The sequence below is a fragment of the Moschus berezovskii genome, chromosome 8, assembly GCF_049115385.1.
Source record: "Moschus berezovskii isolate FMDL1 chromosome 8, NW_MosBer_1.0, whole genome shotgun sequence".
Lineage (NCBI taxonomy): Eukaryota > Metazoa > Chordata > Mammalia > Artiodactyla > Moschidae > Moschus > Moschus berezovskii.
This window is the reverse complement of record NC_142467.1, coordinates 93,595,208-93,609,645: the sequence shown is the minus strand read 5'-3', so window position 1 is coordinate 93,609,645 and position 14,438 is coordinate 93,595,208. Positions and strand designations below refer to the sequence as shown.

The 14,438-nt window shown below is 57.0% G+C and overlaps 1 protein-coding gene across 2 annotated transcripts; it reads left to right on the top strand.

The window, feature by feature from the left end:
* The first annotated feature begins 757 nt into the window (after positions 1–757).
* UBXN6 (UBX domain protein 6) lies at positions 758–13,147 on the top strand. Of its 2 annotated transcripts, none has more exons than XM_055429989.2 (10): positions 758–929; positions 4,098–4,261; positions 4,841–4,905; positions 5,930–6,058; positions 9,535–9,632; positions 10,546–10,621; positions 11,292–11,376; positions 11,455–11,805; positions 12,037–12,185; positions 12,679–13,147. In XM_055429989.2, the coding sequence occupies exons 1-10, from the start codon at positions 847–849 to the stop codon at positions 12,802–12,804; spliced, it is 1,326 nt and encodes a 441-aa protein (XP_055285964.1). In that variant the 5' UTR covers positions 758–846; the 3' UTR covers positions 12,805–13,147. The 2 variants fall into 2 exon arrangements, with proteins under 2 accessions (XP_055285964.1, XP_055285965.1); XM_055429990.2 differs by lacking the exon at positions 758–929 and adding an exon at positions 1,423–1,442.
* Positions 13,148–14,438: the final 1,291 nt, after the last annotated feature.

The window sequence follows — 14,438 nt, the reverse complement described above, 5'->3', positions numbered from 1 at the left end:
CTTAAAGGAGTAAATCTGCAGTCCACGGGGTCGCAGAGTCGGACACGACTTGGCGACTGAACAACAAAATCATGATAACGTCCGCGATTTATTCTGAGATTTCGAATTGTAGCATCATCCTCATAGACCTCCTATGAAGCCGGTGCTATTCGTATCCTCATTTCATAGCTAGGAAAATAAAGTTCAGGAAGGTTAAAGTTTGGGCTGCACTAGATTCTTCGTTGAACTCCGTCAGCGCTCTGAAGACAATCTCCGATCTCTTTAAATTAAACCCCTCGGTGATCCGCCATCGAGGGTCCCCAAGCCCTAGCTCTGTGCAACCCATCCTCTTCATTTTCTCCCACTTTGTGTTTGTTGAGGACTACGGGCACTGGCCACGTGGCTGGGTCGTGGGGACTTTGCCCCCACACCGAGTTGGGATTTTTTCACATGACCGCTGGGTAGCCAGGGAAGGTTCTTGAGTAAATAAAAGGACAGGGCCAGCGCTTTCTCCGCGGGGTCCTCGGCCTGTCCCTCTCCCTCTTGTCACTCCTTGGGGAACGCGGTGGAAGGCGCTCAAGCACAACCTCCCTCTGGAAGCACCTTCGTTGCCCCTAGCAACAGAATCCAGACGAACCACCGAGACGCGCCCCGAGAGTGCAGAGTGGTCACTTTGGGCCAGCAAGACGCAGAGATCTAGAGAGGCACGCTGCGCTGATTGTCACGTGGACTGCCCTCGCGAAGGCGGGACTTCCGGCGGCGCCGTATTTTTTTTCCGGTTGTTGGCTCCTGCCGGCCCCTCCCGTACTGGGCCCTGCGCCCCCCCAACCCCCCCCGCGGCCCCCCGCCGCCGGGCCCGCCGCCACTATGAAGAAATTCTTCCAAGAGATCAAGGCCGACATCAAGTTCAAGGGCGCGGGACCCGGTCAGAAGCTCACGGAGTCGGTGGGGTGCGTGACAGGCGTTGAAGCTTGAGACCCGGGGACGGGGGTGGGCGGGGGGGTGGCGCGGGAAGTCTAGCGGAGGCGAGGGGCGTGGAGGGGCGGCTGAGAGAACGTGGGGGACAGCTCCGGGGGCGGGGCACGAGGGAGGGTGAGAGTTGGGGGAGGGGAGGCCCCTGGGGGCGGGGCAGAGGGAGCGAGGCTCGAGGGGGCGGGGCAGAGGGAGCGAGGCTCGAGGGGGCGGGGCAGAGGGAGCGAGGCTCGAGGGGGCGGGGCTGCAGGAACTGAGGGGTCAGTTAGGAGACCCTAGCCGGTTAGGGTGGGTGGTAAGGGAGAGGCAGGGATGCGGAGAACGGCCCCTGAAAAGTCATCGCCTGAGATCTGAGGGCATCTCGGTGATCAGAGCTTGGGGATTGATCCTGGAGAAACAAGAAGAGCTGGGGTCGCAAAAAGTCGTGAAGCTTAAGCTCCGTGGCGATAGAGAACTCGGCCTTGGTTGTGGAGCAGGAGGGTGGACGGGAGGTGAGGATCCGGAGGGCTTAGGCGTTGTTGGAGGTGTGGCCAGAGACTTGGGAGGTGCGGGCGAACTGCGGGGAAAGGCGGGTTGAGTGGCCCTATGAGGGGCTGAGGAAGGTCTGGGAGGAGAAGGGAGGCAGGTGAGAGGAGGTGAGAAGGACTGGGGGACTCGGACTAGAAGGACATGGGGGTCCTCCCCGTGGGTGATCGCTGAGTGGCCCTGGGAGGGGCTCAGGAAGGTCTGGGAGGAGAAGGGAGGCAGGTGGGAGGTGAGAAGGACTGGGGGGACTCGGACTAGAAGGAGATGGGGGTCCTCCTCGTGGGTGATCGCTGAGTGGCCTGAAGGCCCTGGAGGGAGACCTGGGAGGGGAGGGAAGGTGGCCTGCACTTCCAGGCCTCTGTAACTTGTCTGGGGAGAACTTGAGGAGAGGGGCCTGGGGCCACACTGGAGACTCAATGGGGAAGTGTGAGGGGCCAGTGCTGAGCAGAGGATAGTGATGAGCTGGAGAGGCAAGGTGGATGGGCTGAGAAGGCTCCACTGTGGGGAGGGATGAGCAGGAGTCTAGAAGGGGCTGGGATTCCTACAGGGAGCTACAGAGAGGGCTTGGGGGCCCGAGGGGGTTTAGGATGGGGAGTGACTAAAGAAAGTTGTCAGCCTGGGGAGGGGTCTGTGAGGCATAATGGAAGGGATTCTGAAGAGGTGGGGGCTGGGAGGAGAGACTGGGTGGCCGGCAGTAAGGGTTGGTGAGGGAATCCTGAGGCAGTGGGGGTGGGTGAGGGAGAGAGAGGGTGTGTGGGTGAGGGAGAGTCGGTGCATGGTAAGGACATCCGGGCATCTGTCGTCAGGCTTGGGGGTTCCCTGGGGTTCTTGGGAAGGGATCACTGAGTGGGGTGAAGGAGGCCTGTGAGGGCCAGATCTGTGAGTCAGGGAGGAAAGTGCAGGTCCCGGGAGCCTGGAGGTAGGGGGGAGAGAAGGACCCCTTTAAAGGGGCCCAGGGAGAGTCTTGGGCCAAACAAGGGAGTCCATTCATTTGTCCATCAAGTAGTGAGTGAAGGTGGGAGCTGGAGCAGCTGGGACTGTGTGACTGTAAGGAGGTGAGGGCTGATGGTTGTGTCAGACTGGAAGCCTGGAAGGAGAGGGGAGGGAAGTCACGTGGAAATTTGGGCTTCTGTGATGCGCCTGGAGCCAGGGTGGAGATGCAGGATGTGTGTCCAGCTAACTGCCATGGCATGAGAATCCTTGCCCTCTCAGGGCTCCCCTTCCTGTGAGGGGAGTTGGACAAGTAAGCCAATACGTAAATGATGGAAGGTTGGCTGTGAAGGGAAAAAAAACAGGGTTGAGATTGCCAGCGATGCTGGGGACTGTTAGGTGGTCTGAGAATGTCTAAGAAGGGGAAGTTTGAGCTCAGATTTAGCCGGGTGGAAATCAACCCATACCACACACATACATGCACTGTTGAAGTGGCCCCTGTCCATCCCAGGAAGAATACTCCCCCAGAAAGCACAGAGTGCAAAGGTCCTGTGGTAGAGGAACAGGTGTGCAGAGCAGCGCAGAGCAAAGATGGGAGCAAATGAGGGAAAGGGGCAGCTCATGCGGGGCCAGTGTTTGCTGCAGGGTTTTGTCGTTCTTGGGGTCAGGGGGCTGTGTATACAGAGGAGTGACTGGGTTTTAGAAGGACCCCGCTGGCTTCCAGGATGAGCCATGAAAGGAGGAGGGGAGAGTGAAAGGTTTGGAAAATGATGCTTTTATGGAATGGTGGGGCTTGGGCGGAGCTATCCATACATAACTTGTCCGTTCTTCACCCTGAAGCTTTCAGCTGTGGACAGGGTGGACAAGAGGAGCAGGGATCGGAAAAGAGGGCTGCCCTGGGTGTCTGAGCAGAGAGGGGGACTGGGGGCGGGGGGCGCAGCAAGGCCATGAACGCAGAGCCTTGGCTCCCTCTTGAGATATAGCACAGATGATTCCAGCTCCCAAAGAGAGAGAGTCCTGAGGGAAGGAGAGCAAGGCAGAGTCAGACCTGGGTGGGAGGCAGGACTCTGCTGGAATGAGGAGGAGGCCAGGTCATTTTCTAGCTGGGTCAGGGCTGGAGGGTGCCCATCCTACTGGGCGATCACCCTGCTTCCCAGGGTGGAGGCAATATCAAACCAGATCTCTGTAGCCTGTCTCACACAGGGCCTGTGTGCAGCCTGGCACACTGCCCCAGCTTCCATGAGCCTCTGGGGCTTGTGAGAGGGCGGCTGGAGCCCTCGCAGGGAGGAATATTGCCCTGAGGAATAGACATGCCGAGCCTTAGCTCCTGGCATACCGGCTACCTGGCACACAGTTGGTGCTCAGTAGACGAAGTCTGGATGGGTCGCACCCTTGCAGACAGTACGGGTGGAGACTGTCCCATGGGGAAGAGGGCAGATGGTGGGTGTGCTCTCCCCCCACCTGACAGGTGACAACTCTGAGGCCCAGACCAGGGCAGGATTTGCGCAGAGGGACCAAGCAGGGAACAGAACCACCATCTGCCTCCAGGGGCTCCTCTGTCAGCGTTAGAACCATGGTCTGGTGGCCCCCAGGGAAGAGGCACGGCTGTGTCTCCTGGAGCAGGAGGGGGAGGGGACAGAAACTCTCCTGCCAACCCCATGTCACCTTGCCCTCCCCCTGCGTCTCCTCAGGGAGAAGGCCCCCAAAGAGAAGCCGAGCCAGCCGACAGTCCGACAGCCCCGCCAGGGACCCACCAATGAGGCGCAGATGGCGGCAGCGGCGGCCCTGGCCCGGCTGGAGCAGAAGCAGCCCCGGGCACGGGGGCCCACATCGCAGGAATCTATCCGGAACCAGGGTGAGCCTTGACTGTCCTCCAGCCACGGCAGGGGGACATGGGGCAGGTGGAGCAGGTCTCTCCCCACTGTCCTCTAGGCAGATCCTCTGCTTCTCACGGGTCCTGGAGCCTTCGGGCTCCCACACTTTGAGGTCGGAGGAGGTTTAAATCACAGTTGTGAGGAAGATCCCCTGGAGAAGGAAATAGCACCCCACTCCAGTATTCTTGCCTGGAGAATTCCATGGACAGAGGAGCCTGGCAGGCTACCATCCATGGGGTCGCACAGAGTCATACATGACTGAGCAACTAACACTTTTACCACAAAGGGGAAGTGCTGGTGAAAAGGCTGAGGAGGGGTCTGTTTGTGATCTGGGGCAGGGATGTCTGGGAAGGTGGAGGGAGACAGAACCCAGACTTGGAGCAGGAGGAGGGCATGGTCTGGTGCAGCCTGAGCCTGGGGGCGTGGAAAGGTGCAGGGGCCAGGAGGACCTTGAGCTGGAAGGACTAGAGTGTGACCCATGTGAGGATTCAGGCCTGGACGGGGCGTGCAGGCTCACTCCACACACCAACCTGTTCTCCGTCTCCCTGCCTCTCCCACAGTGAGAAAGGAACTTCGAGCTGAAGCAACGGTCAGTGGGAACCCAGAGGCCCTGGGGAGCAACACGGTAAAGACATTGTGGCAGCAGCAGTGGGGCCCCCAAAGTGGGGCCTGGGGAGGGGGACCTGGAGGGCCCGCTTGGCTGCTTCCCTGCTCTGGTCTGATTGGTGCCCAGTCCTAGGCTATAAGCATCTGCTGCTGGGGAGGGGAGGGAGACACCGCTGTCAGGGTGGATTGAGGTCACCTCTGGCCTCAGGGCACTGAGGCAGGTTAGAGAACCCCGTGGTGGAGGGACCTGCATGCATGGTGCATAAAGAAACCAAACCCAAGTGCCGGGCGAGGGGCTGCATGTCCATTCAGTCATTCCCCCACCCCATCCCCTGTAACCGCACACCGGGAGGAGCTGTTACAGTTCCCACTTTTCAGAAGAGAAAACGGAGGTTCAGAGAGCCCACTGTCCTCAGTTTGCACCTGGAAACCAGCAGGGACAGGACTGGAATTCCCAGGCTGTCTGACTTCAAAGCCCTTTCCCTTAGCGCTGCCCTCTGCTGTTTTCCTTGGTGGTGGGGCACACAGACTGGTGTAATCTGGGAGGCCTTCCTGGAGGAGGCAGGCCTTAACGGAGAGCTTGGCAGAAAGGGTGTTCTAAGCAGCACCACCCATAAGGCCTGACTGAGTCTTAGTAAAGAAGGAACCTTGAAGATGACCTAGGAATTGAGTTCCAGACCAAGGCCGGGACTCACCCAGGGCGCCGTTGACCCCCTGACTCCCTTTCCAAAGCCTCTCACCCCTCAGTCAGGGGGAACAGAAAGAGCAGGAGCCTTCAGTTGAAAACTTGCTCTGTGTCCAGAGCCACTAAATGCTCTCTGTTCCTTACCTTGTTGAATTCTGAGTTGGTCCCTCGAGGACATCTTACAGCCCCAAAGATGGGGTCTGAGGGGCTTGGCTACTGGCCCACAGTGTTCCACAATAGGCAGAGGTGACAGCGTTAGGCCTGGGGATGTCTGGCTCCCAGGGCCATGCTCTCAGGACTGTGGCACTGTGGCCTTTGTCCACAGTCCAGGCTCAGACACCTTCCCCCATCTTCCCAGGCACCAGAACCCAAAGAGGAAGGCTCTGCCCACCTGGTGGTGCCTGGAGTGTACTTCACCTGCCCCCTCACGGGGGCCATTCTAAGGAAGGACCAGCGGGACGCCCGCATCAGAGAGGCCATTCTCATGGTGAGTGCCTGCCCCGATGCCTGAGCCACCCCTGGAAGTCTGGAAGGCCCGGCAGCCCCTGCAGCGTCACCACCTAGGTGTGCTCCGGTTCTATGCTAACCTCCCTCACCTGTGGGACAGAATTCACAGTCCGGGAGGGTAGATGGAAAAAGCCGCCTCCACCCTCCCTGGGGCACCAGCTTTGAGCATGTTATATCCGTTTTCAGAGATGCTCCAAATACAAACTACCGAAGCATCTGTATCTACTACATGGGCTGCATTTTTGTTTTACATAAAAATCAATCTGCCATTCACATCTGACATGGAACTGCAACGTTTATCAGTACAGGAAGAACTTCCATATTATTTTTTTTTTTTCCTTAAAATTCTGTATTTGGAAATAATTCCAAACCTAAAGAAAAACTACAAGAACAGAAAGAACACCTGAATCTCCTTCACCTAGGGTGGGAGTGACCTATTTCTGTTCCAGTTCAGTTCAGTTCAGTTCAGTCGCTCAGTCGTGTCCGACTCTTTGCGACCCCATGAATCACAGCATACCAGGCCTCCCTGTCCATCACCAACTCCTGGAGTTCACTCAAACTCATGTCCATCGAGTCGGTGATGCCATCCAGCCATCTCATTCTCTGTCGTCCCTTTCTCCTCCCACCCCCAATCCCTCCTAGCATCAGACTCTTCCAGTGAGTCAACTCGACGCATGAGGTGGCCAAAGTATTGGAGTTTCAGCTTTAGCATCAGTCCTTCCAATGAACACCCTGGATTGATCTCCAGATTATTACAAATGCGGTGCCCCCAGACAGCACGTCTCTGCTTTCACAGTTCTGGAAGTTACGAGTGGGCTGAAGTCAAGATGGCCACAGGGCTGTGTGCCTTCTGGGAGCTCTGGGGATTCAGGCTGTTTGTCTGCTGTTGTTCCTTCTCCGCCTTCACGGCCAGCTGAGCCAGGCCAGGCCTTTCCCAGCTGCCCTCTCTCTGCTTCTTTCTCTCTCTTCCCCCTCTTTAGGGCCGTTATGACTCCAGCTCCATCAGGCTCACCTGGTAATCCCAGCTAATCTCCTTATTTTAAGGTCTGCTAATCAGCATCCTTAATTCCATCTGCACAACCCTTGCCCCTTAACCTACATTCTCCCAGGTTCCAGGGATCAGATTACAAATACCTATGTCATTCTCCCCACCTTACCCAAATCTGCCAGTTGTTAACGTAAAAACCTCATTTGCTGTATCACCCCCTCTGAGTTTTTTTTGCCACGCCTCATGTGGGATCTTAGGTCCCCCACTAGGGATCAAACCCACACACTTTGCATTGGAAAGCACAGAGTCTTAACCACTGGACCATCATGGAAGTCTCTCTATTTTTTTCTGAGCTGTTTGAAAGTCTGCTTTCTCCATAGTGACTGCACGGTGACTCCTGTAAATGGTTCCTTGACTAACCAGCCCTGTGTTGATGAGCATGTAGGAAGTTTCCAATCTTTCACTAGAGAGGACAATATTTATGATGAAAACCTGGTCTGTACAGCACTTCGAGCTGTAGGTTCCATTCCAGAAGCTGAGTTGCTGGAACAAAGAACATCTGCGTCAGGCTTTGGATAGTTGTCACCAGGTGATCCTCCATAGAGTTTGTCCTGATTCACTCTCTCACCAGCATGGTGAGAGAAAGTTCCCATTTGTCCTGTCCTCTGACTGTCACTGTGGGTGACCAAATGTTCACTGTCTCTACCCGAATTGATAGGTAAAAATAACATCTCAGAAGTTTTTAGTTTTCATCTTCCTTTTTAGGGTTAGGTTGCCTATATTTTCATATGAGAATGCATCTTTTGTCCATTTTTGTATTGGCTATTTTTTTTATTATTGATTTATAGGCACTCTTTACATATTAGGGAAATGAGGTTTTTGTCTATGTTCTGGGGATATTTTACCCCAGTTTATTTTTTTTTCTCCAGCTTATTTTTATATTCTGCTTATGGTCACATAACCATGCAGAAATTTTTTCTGTGTAATTCAATGCATCAATTTTAATTTATGGCTTCCAGGTTTTGTGGCATACTTAGAAAAGCCTTCCCCACTAAAGAATTAAAACAGTTCTTCCATGGTTTTTCTAGTGCTACTCTGTTTTGCTTTTTAATGTTTAAAGGTTTGCTCCAACTAGAATTTATTCTTGTGTAGAATACGATGCATGCAGCTAGGGTTATTTTCATTTTCAAAAAATTTTTATTGGAGTATAGTTAATTTACAGTATTGTATGTGTGTATTTTTTTCCCAGATAGTTACCCAATTTTCCCCAGTCCTTATTTGTTGAAATACCTGTCTCTGGCCACTGTGACGTCCACCCCCATCACAACATGAATACCTACATGGACGTTGTGTTCCTTTGTCCCTTGTCTGTTCATATGCCCTGGTCCTAATTTAAATGAAGCTGAGGGCTGCCTGGATACTTCTGAGAACAGCATTGGGAGCTGCAGCTCTTCGCTGGGGGGTGGGTGTGCTTGTCCCGAGGCAGCTGGAGTGGGGGCCATCAGCTTGGCTCAGCCATGTCCTGAGGACGCCCTCCCGCCTCCATCTCACAGCTGCTTCTTTGCAGACCCGCTTTCTTGGCCCATCTGAGCCTTTTTGTCTTATGCTGGTAACTTAACCGGCAGGCTGGACGGGGTCCAGATTTGAAGAGTTGACCCCAGGAGAGTTGATCCAGTTCACATCAGACGTCAAGTGACACATATGTGGCTGCTGAAGGCTCACCCCCACTGTAGTTCAGAGAGGCGGGCTGGGGCAGGCAGAGGCTCCACACCTGCCTTCCAGGAGCTCTGGCTGGGCTTCTACGGGGATGCACAGGTAGATCTGAGTGGCCAGGTGGTCTCTGCTCTGATCCATCACCTCTAGTGACCCCGCTGTTCACCCCCACCACTGTTCAGGCAGAGCAGATGTGTTTGGGGCTGCTGCAGGTACCAGCCCCGCTGGCCATGTAACTGCTGACTTTCTGGGGCTGCAGAAAACCAAGACCCCATGGTGCGGTCACGTGCCTGGCTGTCCAGAGTGCGAGCACACCTGCTGCCTGACCTTGCTCCTCGCCTCAGTGACCTGTTCTCAGTCTCTCCCTACTGGGATTCTGTTTGCTGGGTACCTGGGGGCACCCAGAGGCTGGGCCAGCTGAGGGATCAAACATGGCCCCTCCACTCCCCAGGGAAGCAGGTGGCACCCCCAAGGCAGGGGGACGGGTCAGTGGCATCGCTACTGTTTTGCCTCCCTGGCTGTGCACTGGGCAGCTGCAGGTCACAGACCTTTCTTGCATCCTGTTTCTGCCGCCTCAGTCTGTTTCTAGAACGTCCCTTGCAGGGCTGGGGGATTAGGAGAGGCAGTGCATCTGCAGTGGCTGGCGGGTTTCAGACATGCTGCCAGTGCGTGCTGAGAGCCGGCCACTCAGCCAGTGTGGCCCCCAGGCGCCCAGGAGGGTGCTTCCTGACCCTTTGCTTGCTTCACTCCCCCAGCACTTCTCCACTGACCCAGTGGCTGCCTCCATCATGAAGATCCACACGTTCAACAAGGACCGGGACCGGGTGAAGCTGGGCGTGGACACCATCGCCAAGTGCGTGGCAGCCCTCTCCCTGGCCTCAGGGAAGGGGTCTGGCCTCTTTGGGGCCATTTATCAGCCTTTAAAATGAAGAGGTTTACTGCATCAGTTCAGTCGCTCAGTCGTGTCCAACTCTGCAACCCCATGGGCTGCAGCACACCAGACCTCCCTGTCCGTCAGCAACTCCCAGAGCTTACTCAGACTCACATCCATTGAGTCAGTGATGCCCTCCAGTCATCTCAGCCTCTGTCATCCCCTTCTCCTCCTGCCTTCAATCTTTCCCAGCATCAGGGTCTTTTCTAGTGAGTCAGTTCTTTGCATCAGGTGGCCAAAGGATTGGAGTTTAGCTTCAGCATTAGTCCTTCCAGTGAATATTCAGGACTGATTTCCTTCAGGATGGACTGGTTGGATCTCCTTGCAATCCAAGGGACTCTCAAAAGTCTTCTCCAGCACCACAGTTCAAAAGAATCAATTATTTGACTCTTAGCTTCTTTATAATCCAACTCTCACATCCATACATGACTACTGGATAAACCATAGCTTTGACTAGATGGACCTTGCATCAGGGGTTCCCAACCCTGGCTTCCTGTCGGGATCATCAGAAGAGAGTGAAGAGGCAGGGTCACCCTGTTCCTCTTATTGAGCAGGTCTGGGTAGGGGTGCCTAGCAGTTTGTGCTGCTCAGGAGCCCCCAAGCTGGGGGCCTCTAGGGACTCATCAGCTCCAGAAACCGTTACTCTGGCCCTGCCCCGCTCCAGCCACCGTGGCGGGTCATTGGTGCCCTCGGGAGGCAGGACTGAGGGGGAGGCCTGGTGTCTTGGGCCCCAGGGGTCGGGCTCTGTGGGGTGTCCAGGAGTGATGGCGCCTTGCTTGGGGTCACCCTTAGTGAGGTGGCATGGCTCTGAGCTGTCGGCCCCTGTCCACCCTAGGTACCTGGACAACATCCACCTGCACCCACAGGAGGAGAAGTACCGAAAGATCAAGGTGCAGAACAAGGTGTTCCAGGTGAGGGATGCTGGTGGAGCGACTTGGCCTGCTGTGACTGGGCCCATGAGGCCCCCAGGACCCAAGCCATCACAGGGAGCAGCTGGCTTCAGGCAGCGTGGGATGGGGGCTAGAGCTGGCTGCAGAAGGGCCCTTGCTTGGTGGGCGCGTTGGGGGTGGGTGGTGGGTAGCAGTCCAGGCCGGCTGAGGTGGTGGGTGGGCTGAGCACCATACACCCTCTGCCCTGCCCACCACCCACAGTGTAGTGTGAGTTCTCTTTGAGTTAGTTGAGAGAACATCAGCACTGGGGAGGTTTTCCACACAAAGGCAGGCTTCTGGTGTCTGTGGAGAAATTGCAGGGCCCACCACCCTGGCCCATGGTACCTGTCCCTGCAGCCAGCAGGGCCCTACTTTCTTCTGGTGGCCCCCACCTGAGTCCAGCATCACACAGCTGGCCTGCCCCACCTTTGGCACTCCCTCCTCACGTCCTTTGGCTCTTCAGCCTCCTTCACCCTGGTGTTGACCTTTCAGGGTCCCGGGCCCTCTGTGAGCTCAGCCCCTCAGATGGCTTCAGGGGTTCAGCCTGTCCAGGGATAGCAGCTGACTCTGGGCCAGGAGGGCCAGGGTGGGCAGTCTTGTGGGGCACAGGGAGGCCCCAAGGGTCCTGTGTGACCTCTGCCTCTGCTCTCAGGAGCGCATTCACTGCCTGGAAGGGACCCACGAGTTCTTTGAGGCCATCGGCTTCCAGAAGGTGCTGCTTCCAATCCCTGACCAGGGTAAGAGCCCAGAGTTGGGGCGGGAGGGTCGGGTGAGGGGTCTCCCTGACTCGGCAGTGACGTTTCTGTGTGTTCCAGAGGGCCCCGAGGAGTTCTACGTGCTGAGTGAGGCCGCTCTGGCCCAGCCTGAGAGTCTGGAAAGGCACAAGGAGCAGCTGCTGAGCGCCGAGCCTGTGCGCGCCACTCTGGCCCGCCAGCGCCGTGTCTTCCGGCCCTCGCCCCTGGCCTCGCAGTTTGACCTGCCCGCGGACTTCTTCAACCTCACGGCCGAGGAGATCAAGCGGGAGCAGCGGCTGCGGTCGGAGGCCGTGGAGCGGCTGAGCGTGCTGCGGACCAAGGCCATGCGTGAGCGGGAGGAGCAGCGGGAGATGCGCAAGTACACTTACACGCTGCTGCGAGTGCGCCTCCCCGACGGCTGCCTGCTGCAGGGTGCGTTCTGGGTACCTACCTGTGCGGTCCCTCCGGGCTCTGTTCCTCCCCAGGGAGGTATGCGTGCGCGTCCCCGACGGCTGCCTGCTGCAGGGTGCAGGGTGCGTGCTGGGCGCCCGCGCGGCCTCTCTGGGCTGCGTTAGTCCCCGGGGAGGAGGCTGAGGGCTCGCGGCCGGCTGGCACAGAGGGGCTCCCGCGAGCTCCAGCGCCACTCGACTGTCCCACCCCCAGGGACCTTCTACGCCCGGGAGCGGGTGGCGGCGCTGTATGGGTTTGTCCGGGAGGCCTTGCAGAACGACTGGCTACCCTTTGAGCTGCTGGCCTCGGGCGGGCAGAAGCTGTCAGAAGATGAGAACCTGGCCTTCAACGAGTGTGGGCTGGTAAGTGACGGCTCCCCGCACCTTAGCCCGACTCTCTGGACTGTTGCTAAATCAGCACAAGCCCCCAAGAGGGGATGGGATGGTACTGGGGAGCGTGTCCCTGGGCTTAAGACCCACCTTCCCATTTGTGGTGTGGCCTTGAGTAATTTCTGTCTGCAAAATGGAAATGTGCCAAGTGTGTTGAGAGTCCTCTGCAAAGGAGAGACCAGAAGGCATTCAAAATGCAGGAATTCCTTGAAAGGATGAAGGAGGGGGCTGGATTGCGGTCAGACCCTGATTCAGGGAGACTGGGAAGGAGGCCTCGAGAGAAAGTACCAACTGCTGCCCCAGGCTGGGTGGGCCTCAGCCAGGCCAGGGGCGCGTCCTCATCTGATGAGCCCTTGACAGCACAGTGGTGCTATCACCTGTGGGTAGCAGCCCTGGGCGAGCATGGCGTGGGCTCCAGCAGGGAGATTTGAATGTGAAGCTGGAGCTCTGCACCTCTCTGCTGCAGGTGCCCTCCGCCCTCCTGACCTTCTCGTGGGATGCGGCTGTGCTTGAGGACATCAGGGCTGCAGGCACCCAGCCAGACATTTCTATCCTGAAACCCGAGCTCCTGTCGGCCATTGAGAAGCTCTAGTGAAATAAATCAGGGTTGGCTCAGTCCCACTATGGGTCTGTCTTATGCTCTCCTCCACATTCTCCCATCCTGGTCCCCCCACCACCTCCAGAACTGCTCACCCTGCCCATGGGGCACTGCGGGCATGAGGAGGGGCACTGGCTGGCCGGGCACATCACCGCCAGGAGAGGGCGTCACTAGGAATCTGTTTAACAGCAGCCCTGGGTGCCTCCCAGGCAGAGCAGCCTGCAGCCCCGGCCAGGGCCGTGTGCAGTGGCCCCAGGGTGACTGGCCAAGGGAGGCCTGGGCCTGTCAGGACAAGTTCTGTAAAGTTATAAACCTGAATAAACAGGATGTTGACTAGTTTCCTGGTGGTGAGTTCAAGCTGTGGGGGGCAGGGTTGATTAGCAGCTGTGGAACCACCAGTGAGCAAGGCTGGCTGTGGCTCCTGGTGAAGCAGGGTCAGGTGGACACCTGCTCTGGGGTGGTACCTGGGGTCCCAGGAGCCCCTTGTGTCCGAGGCAAGCTCTTCACTTCCCATGCTTTCCTGTGTTGTCCCCACTGCCTACGAGCCAGCCCTGCTGAGGGCTCCTGGGGCCAGAGCCCATGAACACATGACATTATGTGCCAGAGGGGTTTGGGGTGTGGGTAAGGACGAACTAGAGGACTGTCCTAGGTTATGCAGTAAGCCCAAGTGTCCCCACGGGAGCTCTAACATGTGGAAGGAAGTAAAGACGGGAGATGTGACGCTGCAGGTCTTGAAGATGGAGGAGGGGCTTCTAACAGCTGGAAAAAGCACAGAAATGGGGTTCCCCTTTCCAAAAGAATGGGGTTCTTCTGGAAGAATGAAATGGGGTTCTCCCATTCCAGAAGAAACCATCCCACCCCTCAATTAAACCCAGCGAGGCCCTCATGAGGCTTCTGCCCCTAGAACTGTTAAGAACAACGTGGGGCACTTTGTCACAGCAGCCACGGGGATCTAACAGAGACAGGGAAACAGAGGTCTGAAGGGTACAGTACCTGCCCTGTCTGGACCCCACCTTCATGGAGGCCAGTGGTGACTGACTGTCTGGCCACTGTGAGGTGAGAGCTTCCAGACCCCTGATTGTGATTAGACACAAAAATTTCCTGTAACCCAGAGCCACTGAGTAGCTCCCACACAAGCTGTGCCTCACACTTAGGCAGCCTGCAGCTGTCCTCACATGGGGGCAGGACCTGGGCCCACCCTCCTTGGCTGCCTGATCCCCAGAACCTGCTAGTGGGTAGACAGTAAATCGTCACGTGGCAACTAGCAAGGTTAAAGACACGTAACCATGATTGTGGCTGGTGGCCACACCCACAGATGGGAGCTGCACCCACGCCTCACCCCTGTGCCAGCAACCTGTAGCACTTATTCCCAGTGGGGCCAGGGTCCGCACCCCACCCCCGCGAAGCTGAGGAGAGACCCCCTCCAGGAGGATCAGGGTGCTGCCAGGAGAGGCGGGCCTGGGAGGGTCTTAGCCAGCAGATGGTGTGGCCCCCAAGGGCAGGGTCATGTTGCCCCACTTCAGGAGTGAGGCATCCACAGTCTGAACAGGTGCTCACGCTGAGATGCCAGCTGACTCTTCTTCCAACAAAACAACGTGCTGTGAAGGGCCAGCAGGACTGCAGCCTGG